This window comes from Psammomys obesus, unplaced genomic scaffold, assembly GCF_907164565.1.
Source record: "Psammomys obesus unplaced genomic scaffold, mPsaObe1.curated_primary_1811, whole genome shotgun sequence".
In the NCBI taxonomy this organism is placed as follows: domain Eukaryota; kingdom Metazoa; phylum Chordata; class Mammalia; order Rodentia; family Muridae; genus Psammomys; species Psammomys obesus.
The window spans coordinates 1736221-1756714 of NW_026586816.1; the positions used below are offsets into that span (position 1 = coordinate 1736221).

The window sequence follows — 20494 nt, forward strand, 5'->3', positions numbered from 1 at the left end:
ACAGCAGTTGGTAAATCTCTCCCCCCCCAAGGATGGGCTGCTTCCCTGACATGATGACATTCCACCTCAGATAGGAGGGAGCCTCAGGCCCAGTGAGGCACCTAGAAGAAATCTACTGAAAAATACTCAACAGGTTCAGATTTCTGTAAGGAATCAATATCCAATGAAAACTGATTTCTCTTTCCATTCGCAATGGAGAACAAAAGCAGTCCACACTCTGGCCGACCTTCAGGCTGGTGACAGGTGAGGGTTTGTCTTTGGCAACAGAGTAGCGGCTCTGTTTTACCCCTTCCCTATATTAGGAAACTAATAAAAGAGCATGTTGGGGCACATGTGGGGAAAGTGTTGGTGACAGACTTGAACCTAATGTTGCTCTTTTAACACAGACAAAGACAGACCCAGAAGTGTGAGGGATGCTCCAAGACACCCTTAGATATCTTTACATTCTTTGTTCAGCAGGGTGAACTCTCCATTCCAGGGAAGCGCTCCTACCAAAAAGCTGCAATTTATTTTCTGAAAAAGAAAACAACAATGAATATCAGTAGCATGTCAAAAGGAAAAGAAATGCTCTGTTATAAGGTGTCAGCCTAGAGATATGCTAGAAGACAGGTCATCAACTTTCCTAAAACTCCAAGGAGCCCAGCAGGAAGTATGAACTTAAAATCACAATCTGCCAAACAACAGTAAGTAACAAAACAGATATGATACCTGAAATGACATCAGGACATACTTGGGGCTGACTTATATGCCCTCATGAGTGCCTACTGTTATCTGGACATGATAGCCCATTCTAAGCAGAGACAGCTTCAGCCAAATGCAATGGGGCCCACTCTGTTCATTATACTGGCAATATCTTGTTAAATGTATATCAGAGGTTCTCAAAATGCCTCCTGCGAACTTACTCAGAATGAAAATCCCACTGAACCAGAAACTACAAGTAAGGCTCAGCCATCTCCAAGTGGAGCCTCTGTGTGATTCTAGTGTCTTTTCATGTTGGAGACCCACCCAGGTAAATAAAGGAAAGAAGATATCTCTACAGAACCAGTCTCAGCCTCACTGTGGAATCAAGAACTCCGCATTAACTTTGAGATCAAGTAATACAGCCTAAGGCCAAAATTCTTTTAAACAAACCTGTCATTTCATGGCCTTCTAACTCCCTCCCCTTCACAGAAAACCTTGCTTGAGCCCAGGAAACTATAAGCCAAACACTCTCTGAGCAGCTCTCAGCTGATGCTCATGTGATAATGGGAGAATGAATACTGAAGCAACTTTATCTTCAAGGTGACCATTCGGTCTATGCTTAAAAGGGAAGATACTGTCTGGTCTAGATATTACTGAATCTCTAGCACCTGAAATAGGCCTGTTGCAGATGAACAAGTACTTGTGCTAAAAGTTTACAAGAGTGAACCAACAGACTTCCTTCATGCCTGAACAGAATGTATTATTTGCCTCACTAGCTGGGCAAGCTAGTCTCAGTCCAAGCTAGGACAGACTTTCAGTGAACATGGGCTAAGTTTCTCCTGAATTCCAAGCTCCAGAGTTGATGAGAGCCTTGGGTGAGAGTGCCTTGATGCTATCCTGCATCTTCTACTCTAAGGGTGCCAAGGTGGACCTTCTGAGATTCTTCACTGGGAATAGTCCAGACCTCCTAGTGAATATAGGCACCCTAAGATTTTTCCAACTTCCTGGAAGCCTTAAGAACCCTAACAAGAAACCCAGAATTGCTAAAACAATCCTCTACAATAAAAGATCTTCAGGAGGTATCTCCATCCCTGATCTTAAGCTGTACTATAGAGCAACAGTTATAAAAACTGAATGGAACTGGCTTTGAAACAGAATGGTGGATCAATGGAACCCAACAGAAGATCCAGAAATAAACCCACACACTTATGGACAACTGATCTTAGACAAAGATGTCAAAACCATACAATGGAAAAAAGACAGCATCTTCAACAAATGGTGCTGGTCTAACTGGATGTCTACATGTAGAAAAAGGCAAATAGATCCATACTTATCACCCTGCACAAAACTAAAGTCCAAGTGGATCAAAGACCTCAACATAAAACCAGACACATTAAATCGGTTAGAAGAAAAAGTGGGGAAAACCCTAGAACTCATTGGTACAGGAGACAACTTCCTGAACAGAACACCAACAGCACGGGCTCTAAGAGCAACAATCAATAAATGGGACCTCATGAAACTGAAAAGCTTCTGTAAAGCAAAGGACACCATCATCAAAACAAAACGATTGGGAAAGAATCTTCACCAACCCTTCTTCTGACAGACGGCTAATATCCAGTATATATAAAAAACCAAAGAAGCTGAAAAGCAGCAAACCAAGTAATCCCATTAAATAATGGGGAACAGAGCTAAACAGAATTCTCGACAGAGGAATATCAAATGGCAGAGAAACACTTAAAGAAATGCTCAACGTCATTAGCCATTAGGGAAATGCAAATCAAAACGACCCTGAGATTTCACCTTACACCCATCAGAATGGCCAAGATGAAAAACTCAAGTGGCAACACATGCTGGAGAAGTTGTGGAGAAAGGGGAACCCTCCTCCACTGCTGGTGGGAAGATAAACTTGTACAACCACTCTGGAAATCAATCTGGCGCTTTCTCAGACAACTAGGAATAGTGCTTCCTCAAGATCCAGCCATACCACTCCTAGGCATATATCCAAAAGAGGCTCAAGTACACAATAAGGACATTTGCTCAACCATGTTTGTAGCAGCCTAGTTTGTAAGAGCCAGAAGCTGGAAACAGCCCAGATGCCCCTCAACTGAAGAATGGATGCAGAAATTGTGGTACATCTACACAATGGAGTATTACTCTGCAATGAAAAATAAGGAAATCATGAAATTTGCAGGGTAAATGGTGGGACCTAGAAAGGATCATCCTGAGTGAGCTGTCCCAGAAGCAGACACACACAGTATATACTCACTCATATAGACATATATCATAAGATAAACCTACTAAAATCTGTACATCTAAAGAAACTTATTAAGAGACAATACCCTGACTAAAATGCTCAGTCCCCATCTGGAAAGGCAAAGAGGATGGACATCAGAAGAAGAAGAAAACAGGAAACAAGTTAGGAGCCTCCCACAGAGGGCCTCTGAAAGGCTCTGCCCTGCAGACTATCAAAGCAGACGCTGAGACTTATGGCCAACTGTTGGGCAAAGTGCAGGGAATCTTATGTAAGAAGTGGGAAATAGTAAAATCTGGAGAGGACAGGAACCCCACAAGGAGAGCAACAGAACCAGAAAATTTGAACACAGGGGTCTTCCCAGAGACTCATTACTCCAACCAAGTAACAGGCATGGAGATAACCTAGAACCTCGGCACAGATGTAGCCCATGGCAGTTTAATGTCCAAGTGGGTAACATAGTAATGGGAAGAGGGACTGCCTCTGACATAATCTGATTGGCCTGCTCTTTGATCACCTCCCCCTGAGGGGGGAGCAGCCTTACCAGGCAGCAGAAGATGACAATGCAGCCACTCCTGATGTGATCTGATAGACTAAGATCAGAAGGAAGGAGAGGAGAACCTCCCCTATCAGTGGACTTGGGGAGGGGCATGTGTGAAGTGAAAAAGGGAGAGGGAGGGTGGGACTGGGAGGGGAGGAGGGAAGGGCTTATGGGGGGATACAAAGTGAATAAAGTGAAATTAATAAAATAAAATAAAATAAAATTTAAATCGACTTGAAGTTACTTAAGGCTGTGATGGATGGCTCATTTGTCACTCACCTTGTCCAGTACAGAGTTTTTCTGAGTGACGCAGTTTTCAGTACTGTTTAAAGGTTTTTTGCAATTGCTGCGGGAGATCTGAACGTCAATGTTGTATTCCAGGCGGTCTGTGATCTGCCAATGAACAATGGGCCCAATTTAGAATGTTTTGATCTAACTCCCAAATGCTTTGGCAAACGTGTAAATCCTTCTCTCTCTCATCTCTCTGCTTGTATCTCTCCACATATACATGATCAGGGGGAGAAAACGGTGCCATTGCTGAATTCCGTTTCCACTGAGACCAATCATATGAGCCAACTGATGGGAAATACTGGTGAAAAGCCCCCTGAAGGCAGGTCTTTTTAACGTCATCTCTTGCTGCAGAGTCTAGAGCAACAGTTCTCAACCTTTGTGTCATGACCCCTTTTGGGGTTAAGTGACCCTTTCACAGGTTTGCTTAAGACCATCAGAAAACACAGGTGTTTATATTAATTCTTAGCAGTAGCAAAAAATATATAGTTATGGAGTAGCAATGAAATAATTTTATAGTTGGAGGTCACCACAACATGAGTAACTGTATTAGAGGGTGACAGCATTAGGAAGACTGAGCACCACTAGTCTAAAGTATGCCTCAAGACCCAGTGAAGGTCAGGGCAGAAAGGGAAGGATGGTCCCCAGAAACATAAGCTCCCTTGGGGCTGATGAGGATCAATCATACAATCCTCATCCAAAAATCTGAAATCATAAATACTCCAAAAATATGAAAATTCTAAAGCATCAACATGATGCCATGATGCACAGAAATAACCTAGAACCCCTGCACAGAAGTAGCCCATGGCAGCTCAGTGTCCAAGACAGTTCCCCAATAATAGAAATAGTGACTGTCTCTGACATGAACTCATGGGCTGGCTCTTTGATCACCTCCACCTGAGGGAAGAGCGCCCTTACCAGTCCACAGAGGAAGACAATGAAGCCAGTTCTGATGAGACCTGATAGACTAGGGTCAGATGGAAGGGGAAGAGGACCTCCCCTATCATTGGCCTGGGGAGAGGGGCATAGAAGAAGAAGAAGAAGAAGAGGGAGGGAAGGTGGGATTGGAAGGGGATGGGGGAGGGGGCTACAACTAGGATACAAAGTGAATAAACTGTAATTAATAAAAATAATGTTCAACGTGCTTAGTCATCAGGGAGACGCAAATCAAAATGACCCTGAGATTTCAACTTTCACCCATCAGAATGGCTAAGATGAATATCTCAAGTGACAACACATGCTGGAGAGGATGTGGAGAAAGGAGAACCCTCCTCCACTGCTGGTGGGAATGTAAACTTGTACAACCACTTTGGAAATCAAGCTGGCACTTTCTCAGACAATTTGGAATAGAGATTCTCCAAAATCCAGCTATACCACTCCTAGGCATATATCCAAAAGATGCTCAAGTATACAACAAGGACATCTGCTCAACCATGTTTGTGGCAGCTTTATTCATAATAGCCAGAATCTGGAAACAGCCCAGATGCCCCTCAGCTGAGGAATAGATACAGAAATTGTGATACATCTACACAATGAAATATTACTCAGCGATAAAAAAAAAAAAAAACAAGGAAATCATGAAATTTGCAGGTAAATGGTGGGAACTAGAAAAAATCATCCTGAGTGAGGTATCCGCAAAGCAGAAAGACACACAGGGTATACACTCACTCATAAGTGGATACTAGACATATAATATAAACATACTAAAATATGTACACCTAAGGAAGCTAATCAGGAAGGAAGACTCTGGCTAAAATGTTCAATCCCCATTCAGAAAGGCAAAAAGGATGGACATAGCAGGAGGGAGAAAACAGGGAACAGAACAGGAGCCTACCACAGAGGGCCTCTGAAAGACTCTACCCTGCATGGTATCCTCTTTACCTGGTAAGGCTGCTCCCCCCTCTGAGGAAGATGTTGAGACTCATAGCCAAACTTCAGGCAGAGTACAGGTAATCTTATGAAAGAAGTGGGAGATAGTAAGACCTGGAGAGGACAGGAGTGCCACAAGGACAGTAACAGATTCTAAAAGTCTGAGCACAGGGATCTTTTCTGAAATTGATACTCCAGCCAAGGACCACTCATGAAGATGGCTTGGAACCCCTGCACAGAAGTAGCCTATGGTAGTTCAGTATCCAAGTGGCCTCCATAGTAATAGGGACAGGGACTGTCTCTGACATGATTGGCCTGCTCTTTGATCACCTCCCCCAGAGGGGGAGCAGCCTTACCAGGGCACAGAAGAAGACAATGCAGCCACTCCTTATGAAACCTGATACTAGGATCAGAGGGAAGGGGAGAAGGACCTCCCTTTTCAGTGGACTGGGAGAGGGACACAGGTGGGGAAGAGGAAGGATGGGAATGTGAGGGGAAAAGGAAGGAAAGTACAGGGGGGATTCAAAGTGAATAAACTGTAATTAATAAAAATAAATAAAGGTTAAAAAAAGAAAGGAGTGACAGAGGAACCTCAACTTCTTTTAGAAACACAAGAATAAAATCACTACACAATAAATAAATAAATAAATACATAAATACATAAATACATAAATAAAGTAAAAATTTTAAATTAAAAAAAAACAAATTTCATACAAGACCGTATGCCACAAGTTACAGTCAAGACACAAGCACACCCTCTAAATATTTATTTTATGCCCACAGATTAGCACAGCTCATGGCCTGGGACAGACTTCTGTTTTCGTTACTGAGAGTTAATACAGACACCCATACCAGTCTAAGTGCTGAGAATAAACAATTCATCAATGCTCAACCCTAAATTGGACATCACCCCCCCAAAAAAAAAGATCAAGAACATCATAAAAGAAAGCACAAAAGGAATATAGGAGACAGAGGATAAGGGGGGGTGCTGGGAAGTATTGTCTTCTGGATGTGACCCGGCCACAGCTTTCGTGCCCTTGAACACACAGCAGGAGTGGCTACCTGCACAAAACCAACACAAGATTGGACCACATTACATCATGCAGGGGAGGAGCTCATGAGGCCCCAGCCCTTCCTGGAGAGCAATGTGCAGGCAATGTCTGCTGGGAGAAAGAAATTATATTCCTCGGTGGCTGCAGCCTCTGTTAAATTGCCCTTGCCTCAATAACTCCCCACCCATGTTTAAGCAGTGGGACACACACACGCACACAAACCATGAAGACATGAAGATAGGAAGGATATCAGGGGAGGGACTAACATGATAATGAGGGATACAGTCAAAGTACATTATATATACATATGAAGTTGTAAAACAGTAAACAAAATTTAATGCAGGCATAGTAAGAATCGCATGTAATTACCTTCAGGCTATGTGTATAAGAAGTACATGGAACATGAAGGGATTTTATCTTAGATTTGGAACCTATTTCCAAACTATCTCCTTATGTGTGAACAAATTTTACAAAATCCAAATCATCCAAAATCTATCCTGTCCCCAGCAGTTCAGGTAGAAGCTCCTCAATCTTTAATGATTTCTTCAGACTCTCACAGTGCTGGTGCTACTAGGCTCTAGTTTCAATGTCTCTACAGAGAAGAACTCAGTGAATCCTTAGTCCTCCAGAGGAAGGGTGTCACCCTCCCTTTTTATTTTCAAGTGCATAAAAGGCACAGAGAATTTGAGTATGGATCCAGCAGCTGATCCAGGTTTCTAAAGGAAGGCTTTCAGCCCTAGGGCTCATGTCACATGCCCACCAGGTTCATCCATCTGCCATCTCTGCCAAGCCAGCCTGGAAACATGAGGCCTTTCTTCTTGCTGGCTAGAGAGTAATGAGAACCTAAGCCAAGAGGCTAGACCATGCTGTCATATGGGCATCCTGGCTATACCCTCACAACCTATTTCTAAAAATAAGCTAACCAGGATGCTGTTTTTTAAATCCAAATTTGGGAGCTTGGGTCATAGCACAATAGCAGAAGGCATTGTGAAAATGCTTGGTTTGACCACAACACAATAACAACAACAATAATAACAACAACGAAGAAAGAAAAAGGAAACTTTGAACCTCATATTTGATCACAGGAATCCGAAGTGCTTCCTAACCTAAATATTTGTGTGAGTTCCTCCCTTAAGGCCAAACATGGCACAGTGCCATGCTGGAAGCCTCACAGAAGGATTCTAGAATGCCTGGCTGCACTCTCCCACTCTCGTGTCCTTGCTCCTTCCTGCCGTCCTCTTGCAGCAGATGCTATCAGTATTGTTCCCAAACACAGTGCCAGCTCCGGTGATTATTGCCAGAAACTTCCTGCTTCCAGCAAGGATCAAGGGCTCTGGCAGACATGGACAGGATGGAGCTGGTAGATAAACAACCCAACCACCCACATAATGACCCAGCTCTAAGTACACACTGTGTGTGTGTGTGTGTGTGTGTGTGTGTGTGTGTGTGTGTGTGTGCGCGCGCGCGAGCTCTCGCATCCCCAAGGTCAGGAAGACCAACTCTGTCAGTCTCATTAACTCACCCTTGCGTCGACTGCCTCCTACTGCCCCCTCTCCTTTCCCCTCGACCTTTCCAATGCCTCCTGGATGGCCTCTAAAATACAGCACCTGCCCCTGAAGCTTACCATGATGTTCTGCTTCTGGGAAGATGCTAGCAGCAATTGCATGCTGGATTGGCAAAAGCAAGCAAGTGAGCTTCCTGGAGGCAGCCCACCCATTTGTGCATGGCTGAGGGTACATCCCTGGTTTAAGCAAAACCTCAAGAGATTTTACCTCATGACTGCTCATTGGTACTCGATTGCCTTCCTATGCTTGTCTCATATACCTGGCACAAAGCAGTTGAGCATGAATAGAGACTTTCACTGCCTATAACATATTATTCCTCTGTAGGTGCTATGCTTTCTGTTGTACAGATTTCTACAGATGATTCCTGAATTGATTTAAGTAACTTCTACGCTCCTGCGATATAGCAAAAACTCACAGAAGCTCTATGAACCTCCTTGTGTATTACACCTAGAATGAAAGCAAGATTGAAACAAATTAATAATCAAGGAAATACATAGGTTTAGTCCAAGGATAAGGCCCAGGTATGCACCATGATAAGAAAGACCATATGAACACAGAAACAAGGAATAAGTGGTTAGATACACAAGACAAGACAGACACCTGTTTCTTAGAAAAACCTTGACATAGTAAAGCTATCCTTTGAACACATATTGTACATATAAAGTAAGGAAAAGATAAAACTTTGGTTTTGAACTTATAATGAGTGTATAGGTAAAACCATTGCTTTAAACTTATAATTATTAAAAGTATCTAGCTAGAGTCCTGATAAAAGAACTTACAATCAATAATCCTACTGTAACCCCTTTTTTGCGTAACGATTGTATCTATTCTTAAATGAGATAATTTTTCCATACATAGAAAACCTTTGTCTTAGAGGGTATAAAACCCAGGACAAAAATAAAGATGTTGTTGGTTGATTGGAGTTTTCCTCCACCCACCACCCACCAAATACGTGTCTGTCTGTCTGTCTTACTGTGTTTATGTTCATATGTATGAATGTCTGGTTGTCTGTATGTCTGTATAAATATGTATATATATGTACAAGTGTGTAAATATCTGTGTATAGGAATGATGTGCATGTATGAAAGGCATCCTCTTGAATGTATTATGAATGTGTACATGTCTGCATGTCTGGTTGCTTGCCTGTTTGAATGTATGAACATTCATTGTTCATACATGTTTGAATGTTGAATGTATGAACTCTAAAGAGTAATTTATCTGGCCAACTCTGCATACATCTCCTCAATCTTTTCCCTAACCATGTCAAAGCTGAGCTTTGACAGGAAGACCCACCTCCCAACAGATCCCCCCACACCATTGACTCCTGCCCAACTTCAGGACTTGTCTTCAAGGTCACTGCTGAAAATGACAGCTCTTACCAACACTATGTCCTGACCTCATCTGAAAGAGCTGAGCACCTGCTGAAACCTCCACTCAAAGACTCACATTTTATTAGATTTGCTCTCTGTAGTAGGGTATTTATACATCTATAGGTGGAAAAATTGTCTAAGAGGACTTCTCCTAACAACACAAAACAGACAGAGTTCTAATTCCTGGCAGAGAGGTTTTCGTTTCAGACGTCTGGCTCTCTAAGGTCTGTGATGAGTGTTGAGCATTTCACCATCCCACCTACAGCAGCTAAGACAAAAGTAGCTTGTGAGAAACTACTGATAAATGCATGCACTACCCAAGCACCAAAGAAAGTGAAGCGGAGGCTGTAAAGGGGGGATTGTGGAGTACCACCAGTCAGGAAAGGGTGCTGACTCATCAGTTGTGAGGCACCCATGTGGCTCCTCAAAATACGAGGTTAATGACGTGTTTTCCTGAGGTGTGGCAGCATAAGTTCTGACAACAGTGACCTAGCTGTTGAAAAGTCACACCACCAGCTGTGGGAACTATTTTTAATTCCTGAGTGGCAACACTGGAGGGATTAATACTTAACCAGCATTAAGTACTGTGCTGAAAAAGCCAGGACACACTGCGCCAGTTGATTTCATGTGAACAGTGCTCCCTAGAGCTGGGTAGTGCATGGCTTCATGAAAAAGACACACCTTTATGATAAAACCAGAATTCCTTCCCTTCTGCTAAACGCACATTGGATTAAAGCATTAATGCAGTAGCTCATCAGCTAAACACACATAGCACTCCTGCAGAAGACCTGATTTTTATCTTCCAGGACTCAAATGGGTGCCTCACAACTGCCTTAATTCCAGATTCAGAGGTCCAGGAGGCTTCTGCTGTCCTCCATAGGCACCTGTACTCACCCGCCACACCCCCCCCCCCACACACACACACATGCATCCACATAATTAAAATTTTAAAGTAAAAGAAAAAAAAAAGGCAGGACACGTAAGTAACTTTTCCGATAGACAGTTCCAGGTCTGTCTTCATAGTGTTGCATTCCAACGTTACCTGGCTGGCTTCAAATGTTGTCTGTGGCAGCATTATTACCAAATATTGTTGGTGCTTCATTTTATTTTTCCAATCTCAAGAAGCACAAGAGCATTTGATTTGTGGTTCAGAGTTACTAAGTTAATATATGTAAACTATTTAGAAGCTGAGCCTAGCATGTGTAGGAAGCCCCATGTGTGTATGCTGTTTTTGTTACGGTGAGTGGATGCATTAAAAAGTCACACATTTAGAACTGTGTTGTCAGCTTTTGTCTCATTTGTCTGCTCTCTCACCCTGGCCCAGACCTGTGCCACCATATGTAAACACGCTGAAGGAGTAGAAATTTCTCACCTGAAGCTTGGCATGCAGTGTCTTATCCACCAGGAAGACATATTTGTCCTCGCTTTCCTTGTTGTATTCTTTCACGGCGAACCATACGCACTGCTTCACATTGGCATTTGAGGTATTGATGGATTCAAAGAACCTCAATATCTTCACTTCATTCTTGGATTGATCCACACCAACTGCCAGGGCTACTGGAATGAGGAGGAGCAAGGACAGCCACAAGGATTTTGTCATGGCCCCTCAGTCAAAAGGCACAAAAGATGTACTCCAGGTCTCCTTGGGGCTTGAGCTGCAATGGGGCAGCCAGTGCTGCCACTGTAGGACTGTCAAACTAGAGAACACAGAGAAAAGCTCTCTGAAGACTGATGGTGTGTCGGGCCACGGGTATGGCTATAGAGGGTTAAAGCACTTGATGATGAATCTGAAGACCTGAGTTCAAACTCTGGGACACACATGTTGGAAGAAGAGAAGCAACTCCTGCAAGTTGTCCTCTGACTTCCCATGCATGTTACAGTATGTGTGAGGCATATACAACAGAGCCTTGCAATGAGAAAATGTGTTCCTTAAGAAACAGTGATCATATTCAAGGAGGCTGAGACAAAAAAAAAAAAAAAAAAAAAAAAACATTTAAAGGCAAAACGAGGAGGATTATATGAGACTTTTGAACTGAAGCTGTAGTTGGAAGAATCAGGAATGAAGGTGGCATGAGTCCAGGGTCAAATACACAATAGTGAGTAGCTGTCCTTGAAGGTGTATCTTATGTGAAAGGCTGAATAGCCTTTGTGCAAGATTATGGTCCTGAAGGAGTCTTTGAGAACTGCTTTTGTTATCAGGCACATAGCACAAGGTCAGCCACCTCACCATAGCCTCCAGCTTTATGTTTCATTTATGTATCTGGTTAAAGCACAAGATGACTCCATTTGATACTGAAAAACTTTGCAGCTCAAGGATCTTACAAAAAAATCCACCTCCTCAGTATCAGCATACCTGGATTCAAGACATGGTTCTGTGGAACACCCTTGAGAGCCACCTCTCCCCTGTCTAAAAAAACCTAGCAACAGCACTCCCAATTAAAAATGCTCTGCCACTGTCCTTTGCCTCTTGCCTCCATTCTGGGTACAATCCATTCATCTAGAGAAACATCCTGAAGTGTTTTCATATGGCCCCATGCCTGCCACCACCAACTCTGTCCTGTAAACTAGAGCTATGAAATGCTGGTGTGCCCCAATCTTCTCTGGTCCTACCCTTCTGTGACTATCCAACCTGCTTGTCCTGATGAGCTCCTTCCTCACTCTGGCCACCACAGCTGTGGTTCTTCTGAGTCTACAACATTCTCAGCTCACACTTATGCCCTGACTGGGCAGTCCTGTAAATCCTGACCTTGAGGCCCAGGCCCTACAGGGAGGCCATGCTTTGTGATGCAATATAGCACACGTGACCCCGCCTCACTGCAGCATCCTTCATCTGCTGGCCTCTAGCATTTGGGTCCAAGCAGCTCAGAGGGTTGGAGACAGCAGGCAAGCACCTTCCACTTAGGAAATTCATGTGCCCCTTTGTGCCTTCCGCAGTCTACCAAATCTGGACCCTGGGCTCCTGTGCTTGGGCCAACAGCTTCTCCCTCCTCTGGTCTACCAGACCTGGGCCTGAAAGGGAGGAGGCGGGCTGCATATGTGTGCTCTTACAGATCCTGTTTCTTGGTGAAGGTCCCAAATTCAGGTCTAGTAAGCTTCTGGAGGTACAGCAAAGTGAGTATTCACCCTAGGTTGCAAAAATTGATAGTATTTTGACCATGCAGTATAGATAGGATATAGAAAACTGGTGAGCCAACCCACCAGAACGTATTCAAACTCTCTACCACTGGATTTTTTTTGGTGGCTTTCTATTCTCTGCTTTGGCCAACAGTACTGTAGGAATGATTCTTCAGGATCTGTGAGAAATAATGCAAATAACTAGGTGGAGACTTGTGTATAAGAGCCACACAGAAAAGCTAATTTACTATTCATTTCCAAATCTCTAAGAATATATTCGTGGTTTTTCTAATTTTACTCCCTGTAAAAAGCACATGTGGGCCTATAGAGCTCTCAGCAGTTAAGAGCACTTGTGACTTTTCTTGAGTACCCAGGTTCTGTTTGCAGAACCCACATGGTGGCTCACAACTGTCTGTAATATTAATCCCAGGGGAGCTGACACCACCTACTGACCTTCTCAAACACCAGGCACACACGTGGTACAAAGACACACATGCAAACAAAACACTCAATTACATAAAATAATAAAATTAATAAGTCTTTTTTAAAAATTAAGGAATTTGGGGGACTCTTGATACCCCAGACCATACTTTACCAATAAAATTAGACCTGGAAGCAGAGTCAGAAAACTAGCAGTTTTTAAATTTCCCCAGGGGTGCCAACTTTAAGAACTGGTAAAGGGCACCTTATTTTGATGATGCTAATGTGAGCCTGAAGTCTTTCAGACCCTGTTCAAACATGAATGTTAATTTGTGGGTTGGGAACCTGGCCTGAGATTCTGCATAGAAATCACTCCTATTTCCCTTTGTGGCAAAAGCAATTATAGTCTAGATTCTAGACATTCTGCAAAAATCCTGAACACAATACACTATTGTTTACTCCAGTGGCACAGAATCACTGATCTCTAGATATGTTCATCCTACAGATCTACTTTAAATCTTTGACTTATGCTCATCCTGCATATTGGCTTTGTATCATTGACTTGCTTTTATCCTACAGATCCATGACCAAGGTAACTTATCAAAGAATGCATATAATTTGGGGCTCATGGTTGCAGAGGGAGTAGGAAGGCAAGCATGATAGTGGAACAGTAACCGAGAGCTTACAACATCTGATCCATAAACAGGAGAGAGGAGAGAAAGAGAGAGAGAACTAAGTGGGAATGGCTGGGCTTTTGAAATCTACAAGGCCAATCCTCTTTCAACAAGTGACACCCCTCCTCCCACAAGGTCCCACCGACTAATGTTTTCCAAAGAGTTCTACCAGCTGTGGACTAAGTATTCAAACATATGAGCCTATGGGGGTCATCCTCATTCAAACTACCACAATAGGGTAACTTCTATATCATTATCTTTGCTTAGCATGGTGGACCTTCAGTCTTTCCATGCTGTCACATATAGTAGAATCTCATTCTAAGACTAAATAGTATTCCTTTGTGTGTATGCAGCACATTTTCTTGATCGGTTGAGTCATTCACAGACATTTTAATGTGTCTCCTTCAGCTGTTATTAGTACTGCTTCAATAGGAAAGGAAGTACAGACTCCAATAAATCACGATTTTATCTTCTTTGGGCACATATCCAAAGGAGTGACTTCAGTGGAAAAAAGTCTCAAAGTTCCTAAAGAAATTTAAAAACAATGCTACTGCACAATTAAAGCTGTTTCTTATGTAGCTATGTCTTACTTTGTTCCTTTAATTTTGGAAAATATATCTCCATTTTTTCCTATAATGTTTACCCCTCCATTGGAGACTACTGCATATTTTTACATGATGAAGAGGGATAGTGGCAGTGTTTATGTTCTTTCTTTCTATTCCTAGCTTTATTGAGATATAGTTGATGGATAACAATCATATTCTTTTAGAGAGATGTGATATTTGATGTAATCTTACATCAATGAGATGGTTACCATAACAAGATAGTTATAGTACCTGTAAAGCACCTCACATAGTTACCTTTTCTTGTGGTAAAAACATTTGAAATTTACTCTTACTGGATTTCAACTAGTAAATAAATTATCATGAAATATAACCATCCAGAAAATTTATTTTGGTGTTTTGAGACAGGGTTTTTCTGTGTAGCCTTGGCTGTCCTAGAACTCACAATTGTAGACCAGACTGGCCTCAAACTCTAAAGATCCACCTGCCTCTGCCTCCCAAGTCCTTCTGTGGGCACTATGGCTACTATGAGCAATGCTGCCATGGTTGTGGGAATGCAGACATAAACATACTGATTTCATTACAAAGCCACTAATTTGATTTCATCAGAAGACAAGGGTAGTGAACACAGCATGTACAAGCCCTAGCAATGAGCTCTGAGTATTGACTCAGTGAAGTTGACAAGATGATCTTGTTTTTCATACTATAAGGGCTACGATCAGCGAAATGGGGATCACAAGCAAAAATTTGCAATTAACGCATGGTTTTTAAGATACTGGGAGTTCTTCAGAGAGCTACCTTACAACTTTAACCACAAAAGCCAATCACCTAATGTAGTATATCCTGAGGAAGTGGGATCTACATTTTTTTACTTTGTAGAGATAGGTGTTTGGTCTAATCTTTCAGAGAAATGTAAAATGAAACAAAAGGATGTTGTATGTATCAATGCAAAAAGCAAAAGTCATATCATGAAAAGTAAGGAAGTCAGGGACCTTCCTCAGGTGAACTAGAAGTTGTTGGTAACATTTTCTTGCTTAGGAACAGTGATGATCAGAAAGCACATTGGGTGCATGGACAAGAGCTCCACCCTCCAATCTTAGAGCACTCATAATAAGAACCCACCTGTGCTGACCACATACGTGCAGCATGATAATTGAAGCATGCCAGTTGTTGAGATGAGAGGGCCAAAGCCAGGTGTTGTGCTACGTTAAGGGAGCTGAGCAGAAATGCTTCTGAAAATGTTGTCATATGAGTGCTATGGCAAAGTCACAGGAATGGGAAGGCCTGGAAAGAACTGACTCTCTACCATAGAGCACTGCAACTGAAGTTTCCAGAGACTGAAAGTAGAGGAGAAAGATCACCCAGCCTTCCCTTCTGAGTACTCCCCCAGACAATACTGCCACTGCCTTCCCTAATCTGCCAAGTCCCTCCAAGGCCATTCCTAGAATCGTGAGGAGGGGGGTTGAGTGTTCCTCGGCCTGGAGGCAGAACAGTGCCTCTCTTGGTACAGTGAATGGTGCTGACAGCCATAGAGACTAGAATAGGATCTGGGTGGGGAACATGGGCTTCAGGGAGCAGGTAAGAACACTGAGACTAAGCTATGAGAAAAATATTCTTGTCAGCAGCCATCAATGTCCTCAGGGGTAGAATCTTTGTCATTGTCAGTACCCATCTCTCTCACACACACATGCACACACACACACAAACACATGCACGTGGGGCTTGTTCCCAATCCTCTGCAGAAGGATCATCCACTGTGATCCAGGTTCCTGAGATAAATGAGGTGGACAGCAGGTGGCTGTCCCCTAGAAGAATGTTCTGCCTTCCTTCTGAGCATATGAGTGAGGGGTTTGGAGAAATTGTAGAATGAATGAATGAACTACATACAAATATGGAATTATAGAAAAACGAATGAAATAAACAATGAGCTGCTTCACAGACTCTACTCAAGCACTCTGCACCTACATATAAGGTGATAGTAATGACAGGAAAATCTCCATTGCTTATGATTTATAGTGGTGTCTGCGGCAAATAGACAATACAGAAAATCCTAAAAATGATTCAGGGATCCAGAATGCTCTGCAAAATTACTTTAATTGTGCCACTACTAAAGAAACCCTAGAGTACATGCAGTCACCCTTTAGAGGAAAGAGGACTTGAACTGCAGTTACACAGAGACTGCTGCCCCACTTAACTCTGTGCGCAGGTGCTGTTCAAGACGACAAACTGCGTCACCCATACTATATTCTTCAAAATATAAGTGCAGCGTACCTGAAAACAAAAGTTACAAAGCATAAATTAGAAAAAAGCAATGCATTAAGGCTATCTAGAGAGATTAAAAATTAAGTTTAAAATAAAGAAAAAGCTAAATACATTAATCTAGAGCAAAACTCATGAGGCTCAAAGTTCCATCAGGATAAATGACATAAGTCACAAAATCTCCCCACCTGAGCTCAGGGTTTCCTCAAAATGCACCTGGCTGGGGCCATCACCCATTCATTCTGAGGCATTCTGTCCTTAACTGCTTCCCAACACATAGGGTGATCGATGAATTTCTAACCTTTCCCAAGGGTCCCAGGGAATTGCTTGAACACGATCTGTTTAGGAGCTTCTCCACAGAAAATCAGCACAAGCTCACAAGTGAGGCTACACGAAGGCTTGTTAGTTGGAAGGTGAGACTCACCCACTTATACAGTGTCCCTAATGGAGAACAATCTTCAAGGTCCAGGATCCCATAGATCACATGTGAGCTATAGGACAAGGTTCTCATCAAGAACCACCCTTAAGACCCATAAGCTGAAAGAAAAATCAGACTAAACAGTTCTCTTTCTCAAAAAACTAAACAATGGAAGACTGATGACTGCTGGGAAAACATGATCATCCTGAACCCCAAAGGTCTTTGAAGGCATAGGGCTAGAACTACAGGGGAGATTCCAACATAGAGACCACATGGGCATCTGCAGGTTGCCTGTGGCTAGCCAGCTGAGATAGGAGCAGAGGACTGCCCCAGCACTGGGAGACAGACTGCCAGATGCTCTTTTCTGCATTCTTTCCCAAAAGATTGCTGATAGAAGAAGTTAATTTACTCTCAAACCTTTTTCTCTTCTTGGCCTTCCTGCAATGGGCAATTGTCAATGTCTTCATCATGTTTCCCACAAGTTGTGCGGCCCATCTCCAGGTCTACTAAATATATGAATGCATATCTCTGTCAAAAGAAAGACTAGAACCGTAAGAAAACATTTCATTGGAATAAGTGAAAGAGAACTCAAAAGCAAGCAGGAAATGTGAATGTTCAAACAGAAATGAGCAGCATAGATCACTTACAATCTTGTTTCTCTGCTATTCTATGGGGGAGGGGCTTTGTGGGCTTTTCATTGTCTCTGTCCCTGTGGCTGTTTTAGACAGAGTCAGTATAGTCCAAAATGACATCCAACTTTCAATCTCCCTCAGCTTCCCAAGCGCTAGGGTTACAGTCACGCTCTTCCACAGTCCACCTTGTTTTGCTCTACTAGTTTTTCAAAATTTCCTTTAACTCCACACAAGAGATACGTCCATGTGCCTGAGTATATCTCTCAGTTGGAAAGTGTGTACTTAGCATGCTCAAAGAGCAAAGTGTGATTCCCAGAGCTTTCAAATGTCTATTAAGTACAAGCACAGTAGCAATGAGTCTCCCTCTCTGTCCATTTTCCCCCTGGTAGATGCCTGGCAGTCTTTGTGACAGAGTAGTGACTATCCAGGGTTCCTCATAGTCACACAATCAAACCCATAGCAAAGAGTGTGTACATGGGCCAGCCACACACATGACACTATGACAGCTGTCAAATGTTCACCTAAGCAGCATGAGAAATACCGACTGAGTGAGTAACTCCTTGACCTAGAGGACACAGGATGGTGAGACATCCTGGCATGAGCAGGTAGAGCAGAAATTATGCCAGCCCCTTTAATTTGTATCTATCATGTAGGTGCTGACCATACAGAACACTCACCTTTTGCAGAAGCTGAAATGAAGTGGCTAGCGAGCAATACCCCAAAGCTATTCTCAGAATTTATCAAAATGCTGCACAGGATATTTTCATAAACAGAGGTGCTTAAAAACTCAAGGAACATTCAAACATGGAAAAGAAGAAAATCTAACCAAGGAACCCTCCCAGTCCCTGTAGTGCTAAAAGCCTGACTTTGACTAGGGTATCCGGTCAACGGCATCTCTACTCCTTCACCTTGTCCTGTCCTTCATCTGAAAGCAGAAGGCGGAAGCAGAAGCCACATTTTTCAACTTACTGCAAACCCAGAGCCCCCCGCAACTCTGCCAGGTGTTAGCATGAATGCAGACACCACACAAGAAGCAGGCTACTCACCTCACGCTGACTTCTCCAGACTCTCAGTAACTTGTAGGCAAAATCATCATCGTGGTTTTCATTGAAGTGGTGCAAAACATGCTCCACAGAAATGATAAAACGATCATTGTCTTTGTGAATATCTATAAATTTGAGGTTGCAATCATGAATTGCCAGCACAATGAGCCCCATAACAAGGTCCACCTTCCACAACATAGCTGTCTTCAGTATCAGCAGTGGGAGTTAAGAATGCGTGCATGGAGGAGTGGCTCAGCTGCAGATGGTGATGCAGTCCCACGTGGCCATGCCCACTAAATGCTCTGTAATGCTAAAAGCCTTTTTTTGTATAGGGCATCAGGCCAGAATCATCTCTCCTCTCCCCACCTTTTCCTGCCCTTCATCTGAAGGTAGAAGACAGCAGAAGAGGCTACATTTTCCAGACTTTGGTGACATGAGCCTCAGGCTTATAGGCATTAATTCAACACACCCTTTGCCTGCACATTTCTAGGCCTATCTTCCCCATTCCTGCCCTAGCTTACTCTTACTCTTCTGAATTCCACAAATGGCAGAGCCATAAAACTATCATGAGATAAGGTAGGAAGGTAAGTCTTAAGTATTGGGAGTTGAGAACCAGGTGCTCATGACCTTGGAGCCTCAGAGGAGCACAGTAGGAGGGGTCAGAGTCAGGACCAAGAGATCATCTTCTCCCCCATCTCTGCAGTCTAGTGACCAACTCATCACCCCTGCCTCCTTTCCTGAGGACTGCCCTGCCTGTGATTTGCAGCCCAATACCAGGGAGAATTAGAACAGGAAGAAGTGAGCCAGCAGAGATGGACACAAATGGCAGTCATGAGCCTAGGGGTATCTGCTGAAACCCATTCACACCCACCTCTGCCACAAGGCCCTGTGTTGGACTTCCTGGAAGAAATACCCTACACTTATCCTCACTCTGGGGAAACTGAAGAGAAGTAAATAAGGCAAGGGGATGAGAAATCTGGAATAGTATGAAGGTTGCTAGCATGGGGAAATACTCATGCTCAAATGGTCTCCTTCTGCCTTGGAAGACCAGAACAACTGTATTTTGATCATTCCAAAAAATGAGCCCAAACCTAACCATTGCTTGGGGGACAGTGTAGGAGCAGAACTGTAGCTCTGGCATGGAAAGGGACAGGACTGTGGACATGAGTGCAAACACCTTCCTACAGCTTCCAGGTGGGAGGAAATTATCTCACAAGATGGCCTGATGATAGATGCTGTCATAAAGCAGCATGACAAAAATCATTTTGAGAAAAAAAAAAGGCTTATTTCATCTTATAGCTTGTAATCTATCATCAAGAGAAATTAGGGCAGGAACTCAAAGCAAGAAGCTGGAGGCAGGAACTAACAGAGGCCATGGGTAAATGTTGCTTACTGACTTGCTACTCCTCATGGCTTACTCACCCTGCTTTCTTGTACATCTTGGGTCCACCTCACAGGAATGACACCACCCACAGTGGGCTGGGCCTTCCCACATCAATCATTAATCAAAAAAAATGTACTACAGACTTGCCTATAGGCAATCTAATGGAAACATTTTAACTGAAATTCTTCATTCTAGATAACTCCACCTTGTATCAAGTTGACAGAAAGAAAGAAAGAAAGAAAGAAAGAAAGAAAGAAAGGAAGAAAGAAAGAGAAGGGAAGGGAAGGGAAGGGAAGGGAAGGGAAGGGAAGGGAAGGGAAAAGAAAAAACAGAAAACCAGCCAGGACAGATAATGATTGCAAGGGCGCCC

General features: G+C 43.0%; 2 protein-coding genes across 2 annotated transcripts; both read right to left on the reverse strand.

Annotated features, from left to right (window-relative positions):
• Positions 1–429: 429 nt before the first annotated feature.
• Positions 430–11217, reverse strand: Cst8 (cystatin 8). Its single transcript, XM_055602566.1, has 3 exons — positions 10990–11217; positions 3753–3866; positions 430–513 (listed from the first exon to the last, which is right to left on the reverse strand). Exons 1-3 carry the CDS (start codon positions 11215–11217, stop codon positions 430–432), a joined length of 426 nt encoding a protein of 141 aa, XP_055458541.1.
• Positions 11218–16550: 5333 nt separating this feature from the next.
• LOC129672918 (cystatin-12-like) lies at positions 16551–18938 on the reverse strand. The gene is made up of 3 exons (XM_055602564.1): positions 18744–18938; positions 17483–17593; positions 16551–16659 (listed from the first exon to the last, which is right to left on the reverse strand). The coding sequence occupies exons 1-3, from the start codon at positions 18936–18938 to the stop codon at positions 16579–16581; spliced, it is 387 nt and encodes a 128-aa protein (XP_055458539.1). The 3' UTR covers positions 16551–16578.
• Between the last annotated feature and the right edge of the window lie 1556 nt (positions 18939–20494).